This window comes from Conger conger, chromosome 8, assembly GCF_963514075.1.
Source record: "Conger conger chromosome 8, fConCon1.1, whole genome shotgun sequence".
NCBI lineage: Eukaryota > Metazoa > Chordata > Actinopteri > Anguilliformes > Congridae > Conger > Conger conger.
In genome coordinates this window covers 35,794,320-35,815,429 of record NC_083767.1, presented here as the reverse complement: position 1 = coordinate 35,815,429, position 21,110 = coordinate 35,794,320, and the positions used below count along the sequence as shown (strand labels likewise).

Here is a 21,110-nt window from a genome sequence, read left to right as displayed (position 1 = left end):
CTATAGTCTTACTCAAGGAAAGTGTTGATGGTCAGCTGGAAACCAACAATTGGAAGCCCCATCTCAACAGCCGTTTATAGCTTCTCTGCTCACACATTTGTATGATGGCATCATAATCATTCATTCATTCATTCATTATCCTAACCCGCTTATCCTGAACAGAGTCGCAGGGGGGCTGGAGCCTATCCCAGCATACATTGGGCGAAATGACAGGTCGCCAGTCCATCGCAGGGCGCACACACACCATTCACTCACACACTCATACACTCATACACTCACACACTCACACACTCACACACACTCACACACTCACACACACTCACACACTCACACACACTCACACACACTCACACACACTCACACACACTCACACACACTCACACACTCACACACTCACACACACTCACACACTCACACACACTCACACACACTCACACACTCACACACACTCACACACACTCACACACTCACACACACTCACACACTCACACACACTCACACACTCACACACTCATACACACATACCTATGGGCAATTTAGACTCTCCAATCAGCCTGATCTGCATGTCTCTGGGCTGTGGGAGGAAACCGGAGTACCCGGAGGAAACCCACGCAGACACGGGGAGAACATGCAAACTCCACACAGAGAGGCCCCGGCCGACGGGGATTCAAACCCAGGACCTCCGCTGCTGTGAGGCGGCAGTGCTACCCACTGCACCATCTGTGCCGCCATGCATCATTATCTATTTCAGCATTTTTTTTTTCTGCATCTGAGTTCACATTAACATTATTCCTTGACAGCCCTCAACTCACACCATCATTTATCTCCAACCAGCTGATTGATGCAAGTTTTCACCCCCTTTGTTGGTTAAGGTTTCCAAAGTGGCTCTCTGCAAGCTATCATGGTTTCAAAATCAGTGTTATGTGTTTAGAGCCTGCTGCAGGAGCTTTCTTCTCGCACAATAGTTCTTGTCATAACTCATACTGGTTTTCAAGTATGAGTTATGAACAAGTGACCCCAAAACACCAACATTACAATGCACAGGTCATTTTTCTATGCTACAATATGTAGGTAATTTCCCAATAATGGGGTCACTTTTCTTTGGGGCAGTTTTCCATGAGTCCCCCCCACCCCCATACCTCAGAATAGGAGGAGACGAGTGAAGGTAAGGAGGAGGCATTTTTTAATGTATTGGGACACACCCCAGACATTTCAATTGACATCTAGGAAGTCTATTGCTGAAAGTTTAGCCCAAGTTTTCCATGTTTTCCTGGTGCTCCCAATATTCTGCCAACATTCATTACATTACATTACATTACATTACATTACATTACATTATTGCCATTTGGCAGACGCATCTGCTCAATCCACCAGCCACACCAGCAGTACTCACAGACCAAGAAACCATGCAGAGTATGCATGAAGGACGCCAGAAACTAATGACCTACTCTCTTCAATGTGCAGGCCAGATCCCATGCAAAATCAAGAAAAACAGGAACTACCAGTGCCAGTCAATGCAAACAAATATGCCAAAAACTAAAGCTTGCCAGAACCAATGTGATAATTGGTCACAAACTGACAAAATGGCAATGGTTACAAGCAGATGAGCTTGAGGGCGGCCTGAAGCGTAGTGGTTAAGGTACCTGACTGGGACCTGCAAGGTCGGTGGTTCAATTCCCGGTCCCGCCACAATAAGATCTGCACAGCCGTTGGGCCCTTAACCCTGCATTGCTCCACGGGAGGATTTTCTCCTGCTTTGTCTAATCAACTGTACGTCGCTCTGGATAAGAGATAGATAGATAGATAGATACTTTATTCATCCCGAGGGAAATTTTAGGAGTGTCTGCCAAATGGCATTAATGTAATGTAATGAGCTCTCAGCTTGTCACAACCAGGATCAACAGCCGTGGCGAAAAGGGAGATAGACACAAAGGCATTTAGAAATCAAGTTGAAATTATTTTTTTATAACATAAAGATAACTGTGGGGTGTGAAAGTAAGTGTCATCAGCAGTGTTGGTGAGTGGATGTGTGGAGAGTGTGGAAAAGCTGTGTTGAATGGAGTAAACCAGAAAGTAACAAACAAAAAAAGCGGTCAACGCCTAAACAGAAACCAGAATGTGTCTGTAAGGAGAGAGCAAGTGCCCAAACTAACTAGTCACAAATTGCTCCCAATTGTGCTACTGACACTCTGCTTCCCCCATCAGGTACCTGTGAAGACACTTATCCCATGGTGTCCTGGTTGTTTCTAATGTGTTCTTCAGGACTAAACATCTAACTTGATCAGCATTTAGCCTGCTCCTGTCGCAATTGTGCAATCCTAGTACTTCAAAGTGTGACTTCAAATTACCTCTCAACTTGACACAGAGGCAAGATGACTATAAAACATTTTGAGGGAGGATTTCTAACATATAATGGCTATACAGAATGCAGCAGTTCTGATGGAAGAGTTTGTACAGAACTGAAATTGGATTTTATATGGGATTTAATTCACTTATTGAAAGTTAAATGAATGTTATTCGGGTTTAGGAATGGTATTTTTTGCTTATTCCTAAAAACTGCTATACTTTTGTAGCTGTTAGTTGGGATTCTTTCCTCATTCCAAGACTGATGGCCCTTGCTTTACAGCTCTTTTATCCATTGTAAAAGAAACTGGTCTGCCTACTTATTCTTACTCTTTGACATTTGAAAGGTTCTCAATTTTCAGGCTGAACCCTATACCTGGGTCTTCCTTATTGTGCTTATGTGCTAATCCATTGAAAAATTAACCGGGCTTTGATTACTGAACTACATTTACAATGGTTCATTGTGTTATGGCATCTTTGGAGACTTACAGCTTACGTAACCATGAGTAAAATAAAATATAAAGATGAACAGAGATGGTGAGAACAGAGCTGCCTGTTATTTTCTAAAACTTGAATAACATGAGACACATAAGTGCTGCATTCCTTATAGATCGGGGGGGGGGGGGGAGGGCTTACATAATTACTTATGTAAGGGCATCTGCCTTTTTTATGTAATTACTTGCACAATAAGCACAATATGAACATGGGAATTGTATTATCCCTGGCCATATCTGACATAATGTGGTTTAAAGGGGAAATAATCCATTGAAATACATCAGTAGCACATAATTTAAAAAAACTAACTGCTTGTTAAAATTCTGAGATTGCAATTGTGGTTGGAACAAAAACCGGCTTTGGGAAAAACTGGTGTAGATCTTTCATGTTTAGACTAACATCACAGTTATTTAACCCATGCATTACATTACATTACATTACATTATTGCCATTTGCTCTTATCCAGAGTGACATACAGTTGATTAGACTAAGCAGGAGACAGTCCTCCCCTGGAGCAATGCAGGGTTGAGGGCCTTGCTCAAGGGCCCACGGCTATGCGGATCGTATTGGGGCTGCACCAGGGATCGAACCACCGGCCTTGCGGGTCCCAGTCATGTACCTTAACCACTACGCTACAGGCCGCCCTGTAGGCCAAAGCGACTAACAGTCGATTTGACAAAGCAGGGGACAATCCCCTGAGGAGCAATGCAGGGCTAGGGGCCTTGCTCAATGATCCAACAGATCTTATCATGGCTATACCATGGCTTGAACCACCAACCGTCTTAGTCATGTAACTTAGCCTCTAGTGCCCAAGCCTCCAGTCAAGCCTCAGGTTGGTTGTCAAGCATTTCTGGTGCTGCTTTCTCAAAGGATTAATGATTCACTGAAAGAAGTTGAATAGCTAATATTTCACCAACTAGTGCTTTACGCTGAAGACCCTCCTCCTTAATCACGTTAGATAAACTGCTCAGCCAACTATAATTACATTGTATCTGAGTTGAAAAATCTTCTCTGTATGCAGGGAAGTAGATGTTGTTGGTATGGGTCCACCATAGTATAGAGATCTGTTTTACTTCAAGGTTAATGGGCTCAATCTCTCTTGCCGTTTGTGAGCCACTGTAAGATCGATTTGTCTGCTTGGAGTTGGAATTTAATCAGACCTCATAACCAAGTTATTGATTACAGTTCTTATTTTTTTATTTGAGTACAATCATCACATATTCATATCGCTTATAGCTTCTGCAGGTTATATGCACCACCTACCCAGTGAGTTACGCTTTGGCAAAGTGTGTTGCTATGAATCCTATAATTGCAAAAGCAAATATAAACACAAGCTTATAAAATAAAACCCCTCTGTTTATCATCCTCCAGTGGTCTCACTGAAACAAAGTGTTGATACCGAGCTGGAGTTGGTCTTTTAAACATTTTCCCCCTAAAGAAATGGTTACCAAAAAAATATTGATACCAAAAGTTGGATAGACCATCAGCACTCATATCCTCCAAGCCACTCTTACGTTCTTTATGATATCATAATCTGTTTCTACGTACTGTATCAACCTCATTTCAATAACATTGCTCAATCACGGCATAATTTATCTGTGACTCATCAGTTGATACGTTTCCTCCCTCTGTTGTTTGTGGTTAATGTTTTTTGTTCCTAATCATCTTATCAACACTATAGACAATGCTGTCCCTGCCCTTGCGTTTCCTGTTGACTTCATCTGCCAGTTGTACTGCTCCATCCTATTTTGTCTTTAACTACTCTGGCAAACATTAAAGTCTAATAAACCTCACAGACTTATCAGACTGATCTAAAACCATGGGCCCATCCAGTCTATTCAGACATTCCTTCACACACCCATTGTATCATCCATTGTCAAAGAAACTGGTCTGCCTACTTAATCTTGCTTTGAAATGTGAAAAGTTATCTGTTTTTGGCCTGAGCCTTAGACCTGGGGCGCCTCCCATTGTGCGAAAGTGATGATCCTTTCAAAAATGAATCTGCCTTTCATTGTGGCCTACATTAACAATGGGTCTTTATGCTTTGCCATCTTCGGAGATTTGCAGCTGACCTTTAAATTACATAAAAAGAATGGAAATACAGATACTTAGTCACTTTGCCAAACTTGAATAACACAAAATACCTATGTGCTTTTTATAAAAAAGTATAGTTACATTTATTTATGTGATTAAATCAAATAATCCTTAAGTAACTGAAATCCCATGTCAAATGAAATTTCAGCTAAACTGTACAAACTTTATGAATATGGCAAAAAGATCCCAAATCAATACCATTCTTTCCCAGAGTTCCACTCCTGGAACTATCCATGGTGCTGAAAAATAAAAGAAAGTTCATCTGCACAAATAGAAAACACATATTTCTTCCCTTGGAAGTAAATTGGCAGACATTGTCTCTTTCTACTCGCATTTTAAAGAATGACCAGCCTCCCCCACCTACTAAGTGGAGGTTTTATATCAACCAAGTATCCCAATTCTAGCATTCTGGCATATGAAATAATGAGTCAGGTACACTGACATCCTACATATCTTCCACTTGGTAATGTATCTCCACAAGTTTGACAATGGGAAAAAAAATATGCATAAACAGTGGTTAAAAATACAATAAAAAAAGGGCAATAATCCAAAAATGTTAAACATATGGAATGATTGGATGGCAAACTTGGATGCAAGTGCATGTTGTCCCCACAGAAGAGAATGATGGTTAGGGATGCCATAACAAACCCAAGATTACGGTTTAAGAGATAGATGGTCTGGTTAACAGAGATTGGTTGAATCTTGGGGTCAAAGTCTCAAAAACAACCACCACACACCATCGACATGTTTGGTGGTAAAAGAGGAATGCAGAAGCTCTTACCTGTCAAATATTGAGGTGGGTCAATTATGATTTGGAGAGTGATTATTTTTTGCTGCCAGTGTTCCTGGGGCACTATTTAAGATCAATGGCATAATGGATTCAACAAAGTACCAAGAAATGTTGGCAGACAATCTGGTTTTCTCTGCTAAGAGGCTGAGACTTAGTCGTAGGTGCACATTCCAGCAAGACAATGACCCTAAACATACACAAAAATCTATACAAAAAGGGTCAAGTAAAAACAAGTTCCATGTACTGCAAAGGCAGACTTAAATTCCATTGAAAGCCAGTGGTCTGAACTGAAGAGGTAATTCTACAAGCGCAAGGATATCAATAATCTTGAAATAACTTTATTTTAACTTTATCATAAATTAAATTAATAAATTAATATTCTTTTTTTTTTGGGTTAAAAAATGATATCGGAAAAATGTAAGATGTTGGTTGAATCCATTTAATCATTAATAAAGCACACACTACACTACACATGTTAGGAAGGTTTATGCAAATAAAGTTTATGCAAATAACGGTATTGTTCAGTATTTCAGCACATAATTATGAAGGGTGCCAATAAAACTGCACCTGACTGTACATGCAAAGCTGTACTGAAATTCAAAGCACTTTTGTAAATTAATCCGGGTAAGAGCATCTGCCAAGGTAAGTGTAAATTTGTGAACACATTCTCTGCCCTTGGTTATACAAGTAGACACCGTGCCTCAGGCAAGACTGTGACAGACAGGCCCACCTTCAGTAACTCCAGACTCAGTTACTTCAGTGCAAACAGCAGAGGGCAGTCATCCCCATCTCAGGGAATGCGAAAAAAAAAAAAAAGAATGAGTGTTGTGCTGCAAACTTCTGTAAAGTTTGAGTAATTCTGACCTCACCATTGGTTCACCCATGCTGCCGTTCTTTGCAGGGTTTCCAAAATAAATAATTGGGGATGTTTTACAGTAAAAATGTATGGGAGTAGATGATAGATGGGAGATTGTAAAAGGTGTGATAGGAGGAAAATTCAGGGAAATTTATACAGGAGTAAATTGAAGATGGGGGGGGGGGGGGGGGGCGGTTCAGGAGTTTTATGGGGGGGAATTCATTCAGGCATTTGACAACGTTTTCAATGTGCCAATCGCCGTTGGTGTGTGAGTGTGTTGTGTGTGTTTGTGTGAATGGGTGAATGAGAAGCATTAAGTGTACAACACTTTGGATAGAGGTGCTATATAAATGCAGACCATACCACACTTATGGCACCTGCCTGTTGACAACTGAGAGTTTGGTGTTTGGGTTTTGAAGGTCTATTTTCTCCAGTTTTTTTAAAAGTATTTTTTTTTTTTACCATTTTCAGTTTTAAAGTTCAACATTTTTATTTGCTCTGTTTAAGAAAAATGTATACTATAAATATTTTTCCTACAGAGGGCTGAGGTAGTATACTCTAATTTAAGTCTCTGCTCCCTTCAAGATATTGACAGAATTCTTCCAAAGAAGCAGTTATTTAATAACAGATTTTTAATTGAAATTCCATGTGTGCCATTTTATGCAAATTAATGACACTTAGATCTATGGCATTATTCATGGTAATATTCAATCAAACCAGCTGGAGGCTAGATGTGAGTAATTTGCAATAAACTTTGGAAATATAATTATTAACTCAGCTGGTGACTCAAATTATGAAATTACAGCTTATATAAAAAAAAAACTATTTTATGTTGGCGGTGTAATGTGTAAAGCAAGTCTGTTGACTTGTTGATGTAGTTGGGTCCTTATTCCTAAATGTACTGTAAGTAAACATGTGCATGAGAAGATATATTCATGTTTCTTTTGATCATGAGAAGGAACCTTTTTTTTGTTTTAGCATTTTAGCATTTTGCAGACACTTATCAAAAGTGTCTTATGCAACTTCTGCATTTTTGCATATACATTTATACAGGTGGATATTCACTCAGTGACCACGTTGTAAGTAGACCTGCACACCATCTCATGAATGCAAATATCTAATCAGCCAATCACGTGGCAGCAAATCAATGCAGACATGGTCAAGTGGTTCAGTTGTTCAGATCAAACAACAGAACGGAGAAGAAAGATGACCTAAGTGACTTTGACAGTGGAATGATTTTGGGTCCAGAAACTGGTCAGCTCATGGGATTTTCCACGCACAACAGTCTATAGAGTTTACAGAGAATGGTGCAAAGAATGACAAACATCCAGTGAGCGACAGTTCTATAGGTAAAATCAGCATGTTAATGAGAGATGATGTCAGAAGAGAATGGCCAGCCTGGTTCAAGATACCTAAAGGTGACAGTAACTCAAATATTGTCATAGTATCTTGTATGCCATAGATTATAATAGCAATTATATGTAGTTATTGTTGTACTTGGGGTATTCTAGCTGCCAAACGTGGTATGCTAGTTGGGAAGTTGGTAAGTTGATGTATTCTTCAAGGGTTCAAATTGTATCTGTGTGGTCACGCTAGGACTCGGAATCGTACTTTCCTTGGGGGGCCTCATCGCACTTGTCCCCGCATTCAATTTTCACTTCATTGTACGTCGCTCAGGATAAGAGCATCTGCTAAACGCTTATAATGTACTGTAATGTAAAAATAGGCATGCATTACAACAGTGGTATGCGGAATACGCAACACATGAAACCATGAAAATATTCCTTATATAGTGGTCACTGAGTTTATACTGAAGCAATTTAGGTTAAATACCTCACTCAAGGGTACAATGGCAGTGTTCTACCAGGGAATCAACCCTGCAACCTGTGGGGTTCCTCAGCCAGGTCCCAAATCATAATACTACAATGCTGTCTTTTACAAGAGTGAAACAGGAGCAGTGAAACACCTGACGGTTTACAATCATTTCAGTTTATTAAAAAGTAGAATACATGGCACAGTTTGCTTGCACAGAATATGATGCCACCTGGCACATTTTGAATGCTTTTCATCTTGAAACTTGGCAATTAACAAAAAAAAAATTGTCTCCACTTTTTAAGAGAGTATCTCACATGCTGGTGAGTACTAGTAAATCTCTCAGACGAAAGTCAGATTTAGGTATTTCAAGCAGCCCCTTTCTAATATGGTTGCCAAGAGGCAAGATCATTGTTTTATAATGCCAGAGGAAGATGTAAACAAACATGCCCTACTGTGCATTCTGTCATAATTATTTTTAAACCCTCCTATTATGTTCAGATTTTACGACCGGTTTTATATTTGGTGTGAAATTGAGCCCAACAATGGAAATAAACACCAGAATCATTCACAAAGAAATCTGAAAAAAAAAAAAAAAGGCTGTATATTTTCTGACATTTTATACAGTTACAGAGGGTCAACGTAACACTGCACAACACATTTGTATTCCAAGTTGGTACAGGTTGCATTTTTACTATTTAATAACACCAAATTACAAAAATCATAGTATCAATATAAAAAGAGGGTTAACTGGTTTGTAAGAGATGTCAAATACTGAGTGACCCCAAACATGATAGGAGGGTTAAAGTACCAAAGCTGGTGAGCCAGACTGCGCTGAAATGGTACACAGCGACATTTTCGGACATGTCTTCAACCAATGATTCAATTTTACACCTTGTGCAATCAACCACAAGATACAGATGTTACCTTTTGTTATCAACTTTTCCCAAATTGAAAAACAGGGAAATAACATTTCCTTTTGATATAAATAAGCTCATTTCAGGTCTCTGTGAATTTTTATTTCAGGTTCACATCTGTTTGACAGCCCACAAACCCACTGCATTGCCAGTTGGTTAAGTTGTTAATCACACAACAAATATGGTCTCCGATATTACCAATAACAAAATTTCCAGTCATCAGATAAATGAGAACTTTGTTGCTTTCAGCATAAAAAAGTACATTTCAACTAAAAAATAGACTTAATAACATAGTACTTTCTTTGGGCCATTATGTAGTATATAATTTAAAACAATCATTATTTTAGTTGAACAGAGATGGCTGAGTCTAATAGTCAATTGCCTTATTAAAATTGAAGTACAAAGAGCTATGCAAACAGAAGAATTTGCGGTTGAGTTTGCGGTTTGAGGGGTTTTGTTTTATCAGAAACCTAAGCCCAGGTACTGAAATAGGAAAAACAATCACAAGGCAAAACAAATGATTAAGAAAATAAGAAATCCTAGTCACCATTTTGCATAGCATTGGGGGGGGGGGGGTGGGGGGGGGGTGTAGAAACAGCATTCAGAGTGAAGCACAGAAAGGGGGGGGGGGGGGGGTCGGGGGGGTTAAAGAAAATCCCAAGCTCAGGTTTCAGCTGTGAATGGAACCAGGGGAGGAAGACGGAGACTGAAAAAAACTACGTATTAATTACATTTGTAGGTGCGTATAAAGATAAGCGTAGGAAATCCGCTACAGAGGGGGGGCCGTCAGGGTCAAGTGAGGCACCCCTGGGGGCAGCCTGATCCAATCTCCAGTCAACATGTTTACCCCCTGAAAAATTCTCCCTGGGTTTTCATTGCACACAACAGCCAATAACAAACTGAGCAGTCCATAGTTTTGTACGTCGCTTTGGATAAAAGCTAAATGAAATTAAATGTAAAAATGCCAGCATTTATTCAACACTAACAGGGTCTATATGACTGCAACAGGCCCACACACAACCAGGTATGAACCAAGGAGCATCACTAATTTCATTTTAAAGAGGAATCAATGGCACTCAGACATGTGTAATCTATATTAGCACCACGTTGAAGGCTCAGGATAAAAATACATACATTACCAGATATATTTTCATATTTAAAGGTACAATAGGTCAATTCTAACGGTCAAGAGAGGAATTGCAGCAACAAACACTCTCAAACCACTCTGTTTATCCCTCCCCTTCTCTGTGAACACACTGATGTTGAAACCCCGCCCCCATGCCACTGGCTGTTTTCAACCAATTTTCAACCAATGAATTATTTCAGTCTGAATTATTGTACAGCTATACAATGTTTTGGACAGAGTATAGACAGAGGGTTGGTCCATCAACTGTAGATTTTGAAACCTGAATTTAAGGACTATAAACACAGGCAGAGGGTGAGTCAACATGTCAGTGACCCTTTTTCAATGATAGGAAGGGATTTACAATGGTCTTGTAACAATGTTTTAACACAGAAATCTTACCTAGAGTACATGTAAGCCCCTATAAATCATGAATTGCATTATATTATTTCATGTTTAAACTACTAAAACCATACCCCCTTTGTGCATTTTCTCAGGGAGAGGACTTCCCACAGAAGCCTGGCCACTGAGTTGCACAAATATGAACTTCCCTGATGCTCTGTCCAGACTGGCATGCCAGTCGACATGCCCTTTCTGCTTCTGGAACTTTCTGTTCCAGGGTCAGTAACCATTCTTACAAGGTAGGGGCTCGAAAACTGATGTAAACCCAGACCGGGAGCATAACCTCATGAAAACAGAATATACTGTCAATATTTAAATTCGAATATATATCCTCAAGAAAACAAACAATATTGTAATGCTTCACAATGAATATATGGGCAAATATACAAATGATTGGTTCTTCCAGATAATGTAACATATATGACTTAAATGTTGTAGTGAAATACACTCACTGAGCACTATTATGAACTACCAATTTATTTATGTGATTATCTAATCAGCCAATCGTGTGGCAGCAGTGGCAGCATAAAATCACGCAGATATGGGTCAGGAGCCTCAGTTAATGTTCACATCAACCATCAAAATAGGAAAAAATTAGATATTGACCGTGGCATGATTGGCAGACGTGTTGGTTTTAGTTTTTAGTTTTTAGTTTGCTGATCTCCTGGGATTTTCACACACACAACAGTCTCTAGACTTTACTTTAGAATGGCGTGAAAAACAGAAAGGTCAACAGAAAAGGGCCAGACTGGTCGAAGCTGACAGGAAGGTGACAGTAAAATAAATAAAAAACCACACATTACAAGAGTGGTATGCAGAATACCTAATAAAGTGCTCAGTGAGTGTATATTTATCATTATACTTTCCAAAAAGTCTAAATATTTACAACATAGAGCACTACATTCCATGTGCGTCAGGATAAAATTTCAGCAGAGGAAAGCAGAGCTGCTAACCTCAGTGCAGGCAAAAATGAGAACATCATTTCCTGGAACGGCTCTTCTAAATCAGACCTGTTGTTCATCAGCAAACACACTTCATTTCTGAAGTGTGCAGAACTCTCAAGAAGAGGCAACAAGGCAAATCCTCTTTATAATTAAAAATGATTATTTTGAGAACATGATATGCATTTAATCTTCTCCTTAACAGAAATACTGAGTTAGCTGGCTAAATACTTTCTGTAAAACCTGGAACCCTCCCAAATCTGGAATATGGATTGAAGTAGGAGAGTTGTTCCGGGTCTTACTCAGCTCACTTATCCAGCTAACTCTTTGTGAAATACCCCCCCAGGAAATCAATAATAAGACAACAGTTCATCGGAGACAAAGTAAAATTACATCGCAATTCTACAGATTCTACATATCACATTGATATGTAATCTATCGAGTAACATGTTTGTGAGAACATCATCCATAACATATGCATACATAAACAAAATATATGTATAAAATTATTATGTTTTAAGGCTTTTACCTTACAAATCTAATTTTCTATATTCGGCACTTTTTTGAGATACAACATTAAATAATCAATGCATTTGTGCAACACAGTATACTCCTCTTTGTGAAAGGATACAGCCATTTAGAAATCGTAAAGAACCTACAATTATGAGTGATGATAAAAAAGAGAGTGATGAATTCAAGTAATACACCACTAGCGCCTTGTGTTTTTATTGATCATAGACAACACGACTAAACCAACCTCATTCTGGATTATTGATCACCATTACAATCGTACTTTGTGGAACCTGCTCACAGTCAGTGTGCGAGCGTTTATATTTGTTTCTATTAGCAGTTGTTCTTCAGTCACACTTTCCGGAACACTTCGAAGAGGGAGGCCACAGAGTGCATGCGGTAGAAGAGGTTGAGGGGCATGGCAAAGTTCAGCACCGTGGTCCAAATGGCAAATCCAAAGGTCTCCTGCTCCAAACTGCTATCATATTGGGGCCGGCAGCCAAAGGCTGATAGCAGCCACAGCTACAGAGACAGAGAAAGAGATGGAAAAAAAAAACAATCAAGCGCATGAGTAGAAAATTATTTTCGGTTTGTCCTAATAATGCGTCATTCTTTCCTCTTTTAGTTTATAAAAGTCCATATACTAGAGTGAGGATAACCCATGAATGTAATGATTAAAAATGAATTTTTGTAAAAACAAAATGGTGGAAACAGTTTTTTTCATTTATAAAGCTGATTGCAATGTAATGTCATATCTCTGTATCAAAATCAGATTGTGTGTGTCTCATAACAACAAACCTTGGTATATCACGGTATAATATTGCTATTAGTGCACGAGGAGCTTACAGAGATGTTGCAGAGGAAGAGGAACACTGCGATATTCTTCAGAACCTGCCTCTTCATGCTCAGTGTCTCCGCCCTGCTGGCCAGCGCGGAGAGTGAGAAATCGGGGCGCTCCGGAGGGCAGCCGTGCGACCGCCCGTTCTCGCAGCCGCCGTCCTGGTTGACGTAGGCCCGGTTGACGATGCCGTTGGAGGGGAGGTCGTGGGTGGGCGTGGAGACGGTGAAGACCTCTGGAGTAGAGAGAGGGTTCGTCACCTCCTGCTCGCGGTACAGCGACTCGATGATGAACAGGTTCTGGACGTACTTCTCCAGGACCAGCAGGAGGGAGAACAGGAAAATGGTCCAGCTGTAGCCAGGGACGCCTTTGGCCACCACTGCCACCATGCTGCACCAGGACATGAGCCAGCCGCCCACGGAGGAGCCACACAGGAGCTCCGTGTCCAGCTGCCGCGAAGGGTTCTTGGAGGCGTCCAGGGGCCGGTTGTCCAACCTGTAGAGCACCAGGCCCAGGCTTCCCGCCGTGCACATGCAGGCCAGCATGATGATCCCGTGGCTGTAGAACATGGTGTTCTCAGGTCCCCCGTGGCTCTCCGACGGCTCCTTGAACTTGACAGTATAGACCACCAGGACAGTGATGGTGCCGGTCAGCGCCACCAGCCCCAGGATGGGGCCTAAAATCAGGCCTGTGTTCCTGGTCACCGGCCTCTTCCTGTTGTGCAGGGGCTCGATGGTGCGACCGATGTTCTTCCACATGACAAAGAGCATGGCGGAGACCAGGATGTGGTACTCGATGTTGAAGGGGTGCAGGTAGTATAGGCTGTTAGAGAACATGGAGCAGGCGCTGGTGGAGCAATTGCACTCCGATATGTTTTCCACTGAGAAAAGAGCACAGTAATGTTTCTGCCATTAAATCAACTTTGACAGAGTTTTAATCTGATAGATTATGTTTGATTCTTCTTGGACTCAAATGAACTCTTAAGAGTTGAATGAACTCTTTGAATTTTGATTTTAGGAGCCAAGAGTTAACTGTTGACAAATAACAAACAATGGTGTTTCAGTCTTTTCTTATGTATGTGTAACTGTGTATTTGTTCCATTTTTGCATCAGACTTTGAACAACAACAAAGGAATAACCCACCAAATGCAAGTATTGTACGTTGCTGTGAATAAGAGCATCTGCTAAATCAATGTAACATAAAAAAGAACTCACAAGCCTCACAAATGAAAAATGTATAAGAAAAGAAAAATGTCATCTAGAAAGAAATAAATGCTTATTTAACTTTGATGGGTCATTAGAATGGTAAGACAGGCTTCTGAAATTCTTGCTAACTTGTTTGCAACAGATTCCTGGCTATATCTGCCACAGAAATAAAAAAGTATGACTTGTGATTTATATCAAATAATTTAGTTTATAAATCATTTTTCATTGTTAATGTAAGCATTCATGCCATTCTTCTGCATCATAAAACATAACTAGATGGATTGTTAATTCATATTGTTTCTTTATATTTTGTAAGCAGTTTATGATAATCCACAACAATGATATGACCAATCAGCCCAATAAATGTTGACAATCAACATATCAAAATCTGACTCTCCATTTTTTGTAAATTGACAGTTATTCTCAGGGTGTCATAACTGAGCAGTAATGACCATGTTCAGAGCTAGGCAGATCCTTTACATGGTAGGTGGCTTACACAGGTTCTGTTTAAACATACAATCCATTTATGCATCTATATATTTTACTGAAGCAGTCTGAAAAATATACTGAAGTTAATACTTGGCTCAAGGGGACAATAGCAACACCTCAGCTGGGAAACAAAGCCACAGCCTGCCAGTTACAAGCCAACTCCCCTAATCATTTAACTACAAGGCATCAATACCTCAGTGATCAAAAAGGTTGTGAGAGCTTCTTTGTCAAGCCCCTTCTGAAATGAGTATCCCAGTTGCACCACCTCATTATTCAAAAAGTCATGAAGTATTTGTCACAAATTAAGCACAGATGATGGTTGACATCATCTTTTACAAGTGATGTTTACAAGTGACACCCCTGCGTTAAATTCAGCAGTGTTGTTAAATGTTGTACGGGGGTATGATTGGTTTTGTTAAAAGCAGCAGGAAATGCCAAAATGTGAGCAGTTATAAAACATTTAATTGCACAAAAAAGTTACATAAAAATAAATTCATGATTCAACTAATTATTTATGGTCTTCAATGAAGATCTAAAGTAGAATCAGGTGTCTTAATGCTGGGCTATAACAAAAACCTGCACCCACACCGGTCCTATTCAGATAAGACACCCCAGCTTTATATGGATGCATTGTTCTTTTTACTGCAGTGATATGCAATCCTGGTCCTGGAGAGCCACAGAGTCTGCTGCTTTTTGTTTTTTCCTTAAGATCAACGACCGATTCAGACTAAAAAAAACAGGTGACCTGAAATAACTGTGTACTCAACTGCTTTAACTGATCAGTTGCTATGCTACTCAAATGCTGAATAAGAATGAAAGCCAGCAGCACTCCAGGACCAGGAGTAAGGACCACTGGCTTTAAGATCCATGTTCACTTTCCCTCCTGACTCTCCTTATATCAACTAACTGTTTTTTTTATAAATATCTCAAAAACTTGACTGTGCTGTTGGATTGCTTATGGGGACCCCTGGAGGATAAACATAGAAATACAAGTTTAAATCCATGCAGGTCACATGGTAGAGACAAACTGTTGGCCCTACTTATGTGTCTAATTTATAATGGCCCTTTTCCAAATTAATACAAAACCTAGCAGATACAGACAACCCCTTTGTCACAGTCTACAGAGCATTGCTGTTAGAGATGGCTTGACACAGCAAATTAAAACAACTTTTATCGTAGCTGTCTCAATAAACAAAGAGCAAATTTAACACCAAAAACGATTTCGTCATTAGTAACCGGCAGATAAGAGGCATCTGAGACAGGTAGCATGCGTTCAGCGCTATTTAAACCAAATCCCCACAAAACAAACGCTTTTAAAAGGTATTCTTTCCTGTCAACACTGCCTTGGAACAGTGCCCTCTATAGGCGGTCTCGGTCCCCTACACCTGCTCCCTTTAATTAAAAGAACAGAGCAGCCGGATATGAGGAAATGATAGAACCGTGCTGGCTGGCTGTATCAGTTACTGTAATTGCAGCACCCTAGGGATCTCTCGCCACAAATCTGCTCAGATAAATCCATTTGAGGTTGAAAGAAAAGGCGAGCAACTGTGTGTCGCATGAAACCCAAGAGAAGGGTTCCACACAAACAAGAGCTGTCGAGACCCCCCACCCCCCATGATCCAATAAAGCATGTCTTCAAGTGAGCCATTGTCCTTTTATTTCATTACAAATGATGCTCAGTCGTACGCTTTACCTTCTGTGTGGTTCATATCCAGCGCAGAAAGCTTTTTTCTGTGGGCGTTCATGTAGTGCTCGGACTCGGACATGATGCCGTTACACCACAGGAGCAGATTGGTAAAGACTGCGTGGATGACACCAAACCTGAGGGTAACAGTTTCAACAAAACACAAAGAAACGATGTTGAGCTTGGTCTGTAATTCACTTTGACTAATACGAGTAAATTCATGATTATTATTCGAAATAAATGGACGTAATAAACTACTTTTAAATATTTGAGACTTTGAAATACTGCCTTAACTTTCCTAAATTAAGGAATTGGTATTTGGATGTAGTAAACTATGCATGCAAAATAGTTCATTTAGCTGTAAACATTGAAAACTTTTTTGTAAATAAAATAAATCCTACATCTAATCCAATGTATTTTTCACATATTTAGCCTACTAAATTTGCATTTTAAAACGAATACCTCTCAATCGTCTCAAAAGTCTTGATCACGTCTTTGATGTGAAACCAAAGAAAATGCACCTAAAACGATAGCGTGTACTTCATTACACCAAGATGGCGTGCAAAAACATTTTAAACTATTGATACAATATTACCTGACTAGAATACTGAAACCTAATGATCGATAAGCCGACAATGTATCTGACATATAACTGATAATAATAACGCTAAATATGCAGCCTATTGAAAGTTTCAAAAAATTCAAACACAACGAACAATGGGAAGGATTATGTTGTCCATTGCGAAGCTCAAGATATTGCCCAGGAAACAAAGAAGGTATTATTCACAATGGAGACCACCCTACTACGTTTTTTTAAGTACATCTGGTCTAAACCATAAAAGCGTATGCTTTTCTCTGGAAAGCAGGAAGCCTATTATGATAAGGGCACACAAAAATGGTCCTTACCTGTGATATTGTGTGGAGCGTATGGACGACGGGATAAACCGCCTGTGCTGCAGACGCACATGCCTTATAACCCACGTACTGACCAATAAGAAAAGCATCCATAATCAAGGAAAGCAGCGCTAGAACCGTTATCCCACCTAAAAGATAAAGCAATTAGTGTGAACTGCATCGAATTTAGTCCATATTGAGATAAGATTCTTCGTTACATTTAAATAAAACTCATGACTTTCTTTGACCACTGCAAACCAATCAAGTAAAAGAAAAATACAAACTGTAACAAGATAAATCAATATAGAGCTCTCAGCAAATAACACGGGTCCCCAAAATATAACATATGCATGTATACATATTTGTAATACCCTAAACGCAACTGTCTGTGACTGTTTCTTTGCATAGCTTTGATGGTGGGAATCACAACATAAAATTCGTCCTTGGAAATCGTTGTAGCAGCTCTAAAGTAGCTAAAAAAGAAGTGACGGTTCCTCACTGACTCATAAAGAACTGCGATACATACGACGTGTCTCACTTGTGGTATTAATGTGCATTTCTCTGCACGCCAGAAAGCCATTGCAGAGAGATTTGTACCTCTTAGCCATCTCGTGCCAGCGTGTGCATCCTTTTCTGACATATTTGTGCTCTGCCTGTCCCTCCTCACGCTGTACGACAGCATCCACAGGAGCTGCACAATCATGATGGTGGTGATAAATGACAAGAGATGCTCTTCCCTGACGACTTGACCGTGGTTCGAGACGGCGAGCATTAGCGCCGCACCGAACAGGAGTAAATTGGTCCCATACTGAGCGCTGAGAGTCTCTGCATTTTTCTTCGGGTAGTCCTCTGTCAAACTAACTCTTAACCTATTAAACCTTTTATTTTCTTTCTCTGGAGTGGAGGAGGACGATGAACTGTGGCGGTGCTTGTTCAAGCACATGATATCCAAGCCGCCGTGTTCTACCATGGCACTGAGATCAGTAATATCCAAATCCTTGAAAGAAAACGAATCAGCGTCAATACACTCTGCTTTGTGATACAATACACTCATGAAACGCTAAATACATAATACATTGCAGCATGCATGATAAGCAGAGAAAGAAACACGGTACCACCTTCATGGTTTAGATGCATCCGTTGACAGTGCTGCTAGAAAACATAAATTATTTTGTCTTTTCAGTATACAACAAAATAAAAAAAAACTATCAGGGTTTTATCCTGCTGTAATCTGGTAACTCTGAACTAGAATGACCTCACAGCACCTCTTTTATACCTCCTCGCTGAGTCACTGAGATTAAGTTGACTAGATAGAATTTCAATTGTCCACGGGCACAGCCTAACATGACCTTAAGTTTCACTAAAATTAACTAAAAGGCAAACATTAATTTTATCTGAAGAGAACATATAGCACATAAATATATTTATGCACCGTGTCCAAATGGACCAACGTTTTACGCACGCCTGTACGCGCGCGCGCTCCGCCCTAGCTTCACTCACACACGCAGTAGAGCAAACTATTTGCCAATCTATGCCGTCAAATACATCAGTTTTGTTATCAGCTGTATCTATAAGACGGGAGACTGCTCCGCATTTCTCCTATCGCCGGAGCTCATTACTGACAGTCGCCACACCTTTCTGGCCACACATAGGTAGTTCAACGCGCAGCCTATAACGCATTCGTCACCAAGACAACGAAGTCTGAGTGACGACTGATGTTGTCCAAAAAGGAAGGGGTATGTCTTTGCACAATCGGGTCATATTGGAAGATAATTTTAACATCCATTTGGCAGCTGGCCTGCCTACATTACGCGCCGAAAATGTGTAATTTTAACTTTTTTTAAACATTTGGCCGTGCAGTTTATTATTAGGGGCATTTGTCATTTATGTTTGAAAATCAATTTATATAGGTAATGGTTTGGAAGTCAACCAGAATGAATTCAGAGCCTCATTTATACTTACATTTCAACCAGTAGCTTACGAATTCCAAACCATATTCCTTATCACCACACTTTACTATGCTTCCTTTGGTATGTGTGACTCCCTGATTATCAATCAATCGCTGTGCTTCGTTGTGGAAGGCAAAACTGCCTGAAATCAGTCACTGACAGCTCACCCATTATGGGGTTCAAAAATCCTCTTTCCAGTCACAAATAACATAGGAACTGTTTTACAAATGTAAAAAAGCAACCAAGAACATTCCAAAAGTGGATTGTCTGAACTGTAGCGAACATGTTAGCTTGTGTTCACTTGCTATCAGTTAAATCTAAGCAATGGAACAGAGCTGTCAGCCCATAGGTCACCTATTTTCTTGTAGTTCACATATCTCTATGTAGCCTAAATGATCAAGGAATGACAAGTAAAACTGATTATGGAGGAAGCTGGTTCTTTAGCCAGGAGAAGTTATTAAAATATAAAGATTCAGAGAAGTTGCATCAAAAAACAATACAACCAAGCTTCTTCCAGGTAATTACAATGCTAACAAACAACCAGGTCCATGGAAGTGAACATAAAACTGTTAAATAAACCTAGACAGCATTCTTCTCAGTAGATATTTATTAAACAAAGAGAAAAGCTAGAGGCAGATGCGTTTCAGTGACAAGTTCCTTCGACACACTGTTAATATTTGGAGAAGCGTATTTCCCTCTGTGCCTGAAGACTAGAATAAATTCTTCTTCTTCTTCTCTTGGCAAAGGAAAACTGTTGAGGAGTCTGGCAGGCCCTGGGGTATTAAGACGCGTCAATCAGCTGTTTCAGCTACACGGGTTGCCTGAGCTTCTGACCCCTCTGCTGTCAACGTTGAGCGGCAGGGAATCGCACATTAAGCTCCCCAGTGCTAAACCAGATACTCTGGAAGATGGCACAAACCCTGGCGTAGGAATCCAGAGCTGATTTGTGAATTAGAGCAGAACTGCCCAATGCTGTTTGCCAAGGTGGCAGGGCAGTAATATCCTCCCTCTACTGATACATAAATGGCTTGATTTTTGGGAAGGGCGTTGCATCAGGAGTTGAAATTGTAAGCTACACCAGACCGTCAAGAGAATGTTGGTTGTTGGGGGGCAAAGCAGGTATCTGCTAGAAGTTACAGAAAGATGCCAGAAAGACACAGGTTTGAGAGAAATGAGATAACATTCTCAAAGAGAGCGACAGGTATTTAACCCTTTGGGGTTGAAGAGATCACAAATATGTCCGGATATAAAAATCATTACAGGTACCTGAATGCAAGAGAGTTAGAAGAGAGTTATAACTACTCATCAAAGGGTTAAGAAGTGCTTGTCCATGTGTAGAGAAACCAGAGATGGCTGGGACAGAGTCAGATGCCAGCCCTCTCAAATCAAAAACCCTGACCTCAGATTAGTTTCCCCTTACAGTTGGAATGGAGCAGCAGGCTATCTGAAAGCAAAAGTAGTGGTGGACACTACAGCTCATTATTCGTGAATGCTGGTGCCCAATTCTTTGTAGTTTCCAATTCTCTTTGGCTGGGATAAACTGAGAAAGAATCAGATCTCCTTCTGAGAAGAGACTCAGAGGCAGATCAGAGTGACGTGTTGATTTTATGAGGCCTGGGGTTCAAGCTCTCTCAAACAACAAGATACATTGTTGTGAAAAAGTATTTTTCCCCCTTCCCGATTTCCTCTATTAATGCATATTTGTCACAATGAATTGTTTCAGACCTTTAGACAAAGGGAACTCGAGTCGTGAAATGTTATTGGACAC

At 40.2% G+C, this 21,110-nt stretch overlaps 1 protein-coding gene across 1 annotated transcript; it reads right to left on the bottom strand.

Moving 5' to 3' along the window:
• Nucleotides 1–12,634: 12,634 nt before the first annotated feature.
• On the bottom strand, nucleotides 12,635–18,363 carry LOC133135950 (proton channel OTOP1-like). Its single transcript, XM_061253333.1, has 6 exons — nucleotides 17,991–18,363; nucleotides 17,406–17,542; nucleotides 16,962–17,020; nucleotides 16,509–16,636; nucleotides 13,130–14,001; nucleotides 12,635–12,805 (listed from the first exon to the last, which is right to left on the bottom strand). Exons 1-6 carry the CDS (start codon nucleotides 18,361–18,363, stop codon nucleotides 12,635–12,637), a joined length of 1,740 nt encoding a protein of 579 aa, XP_061109317.1.
• Nucleotides 18,364–21,110: the final 2,747 nt, after the last annotated feature.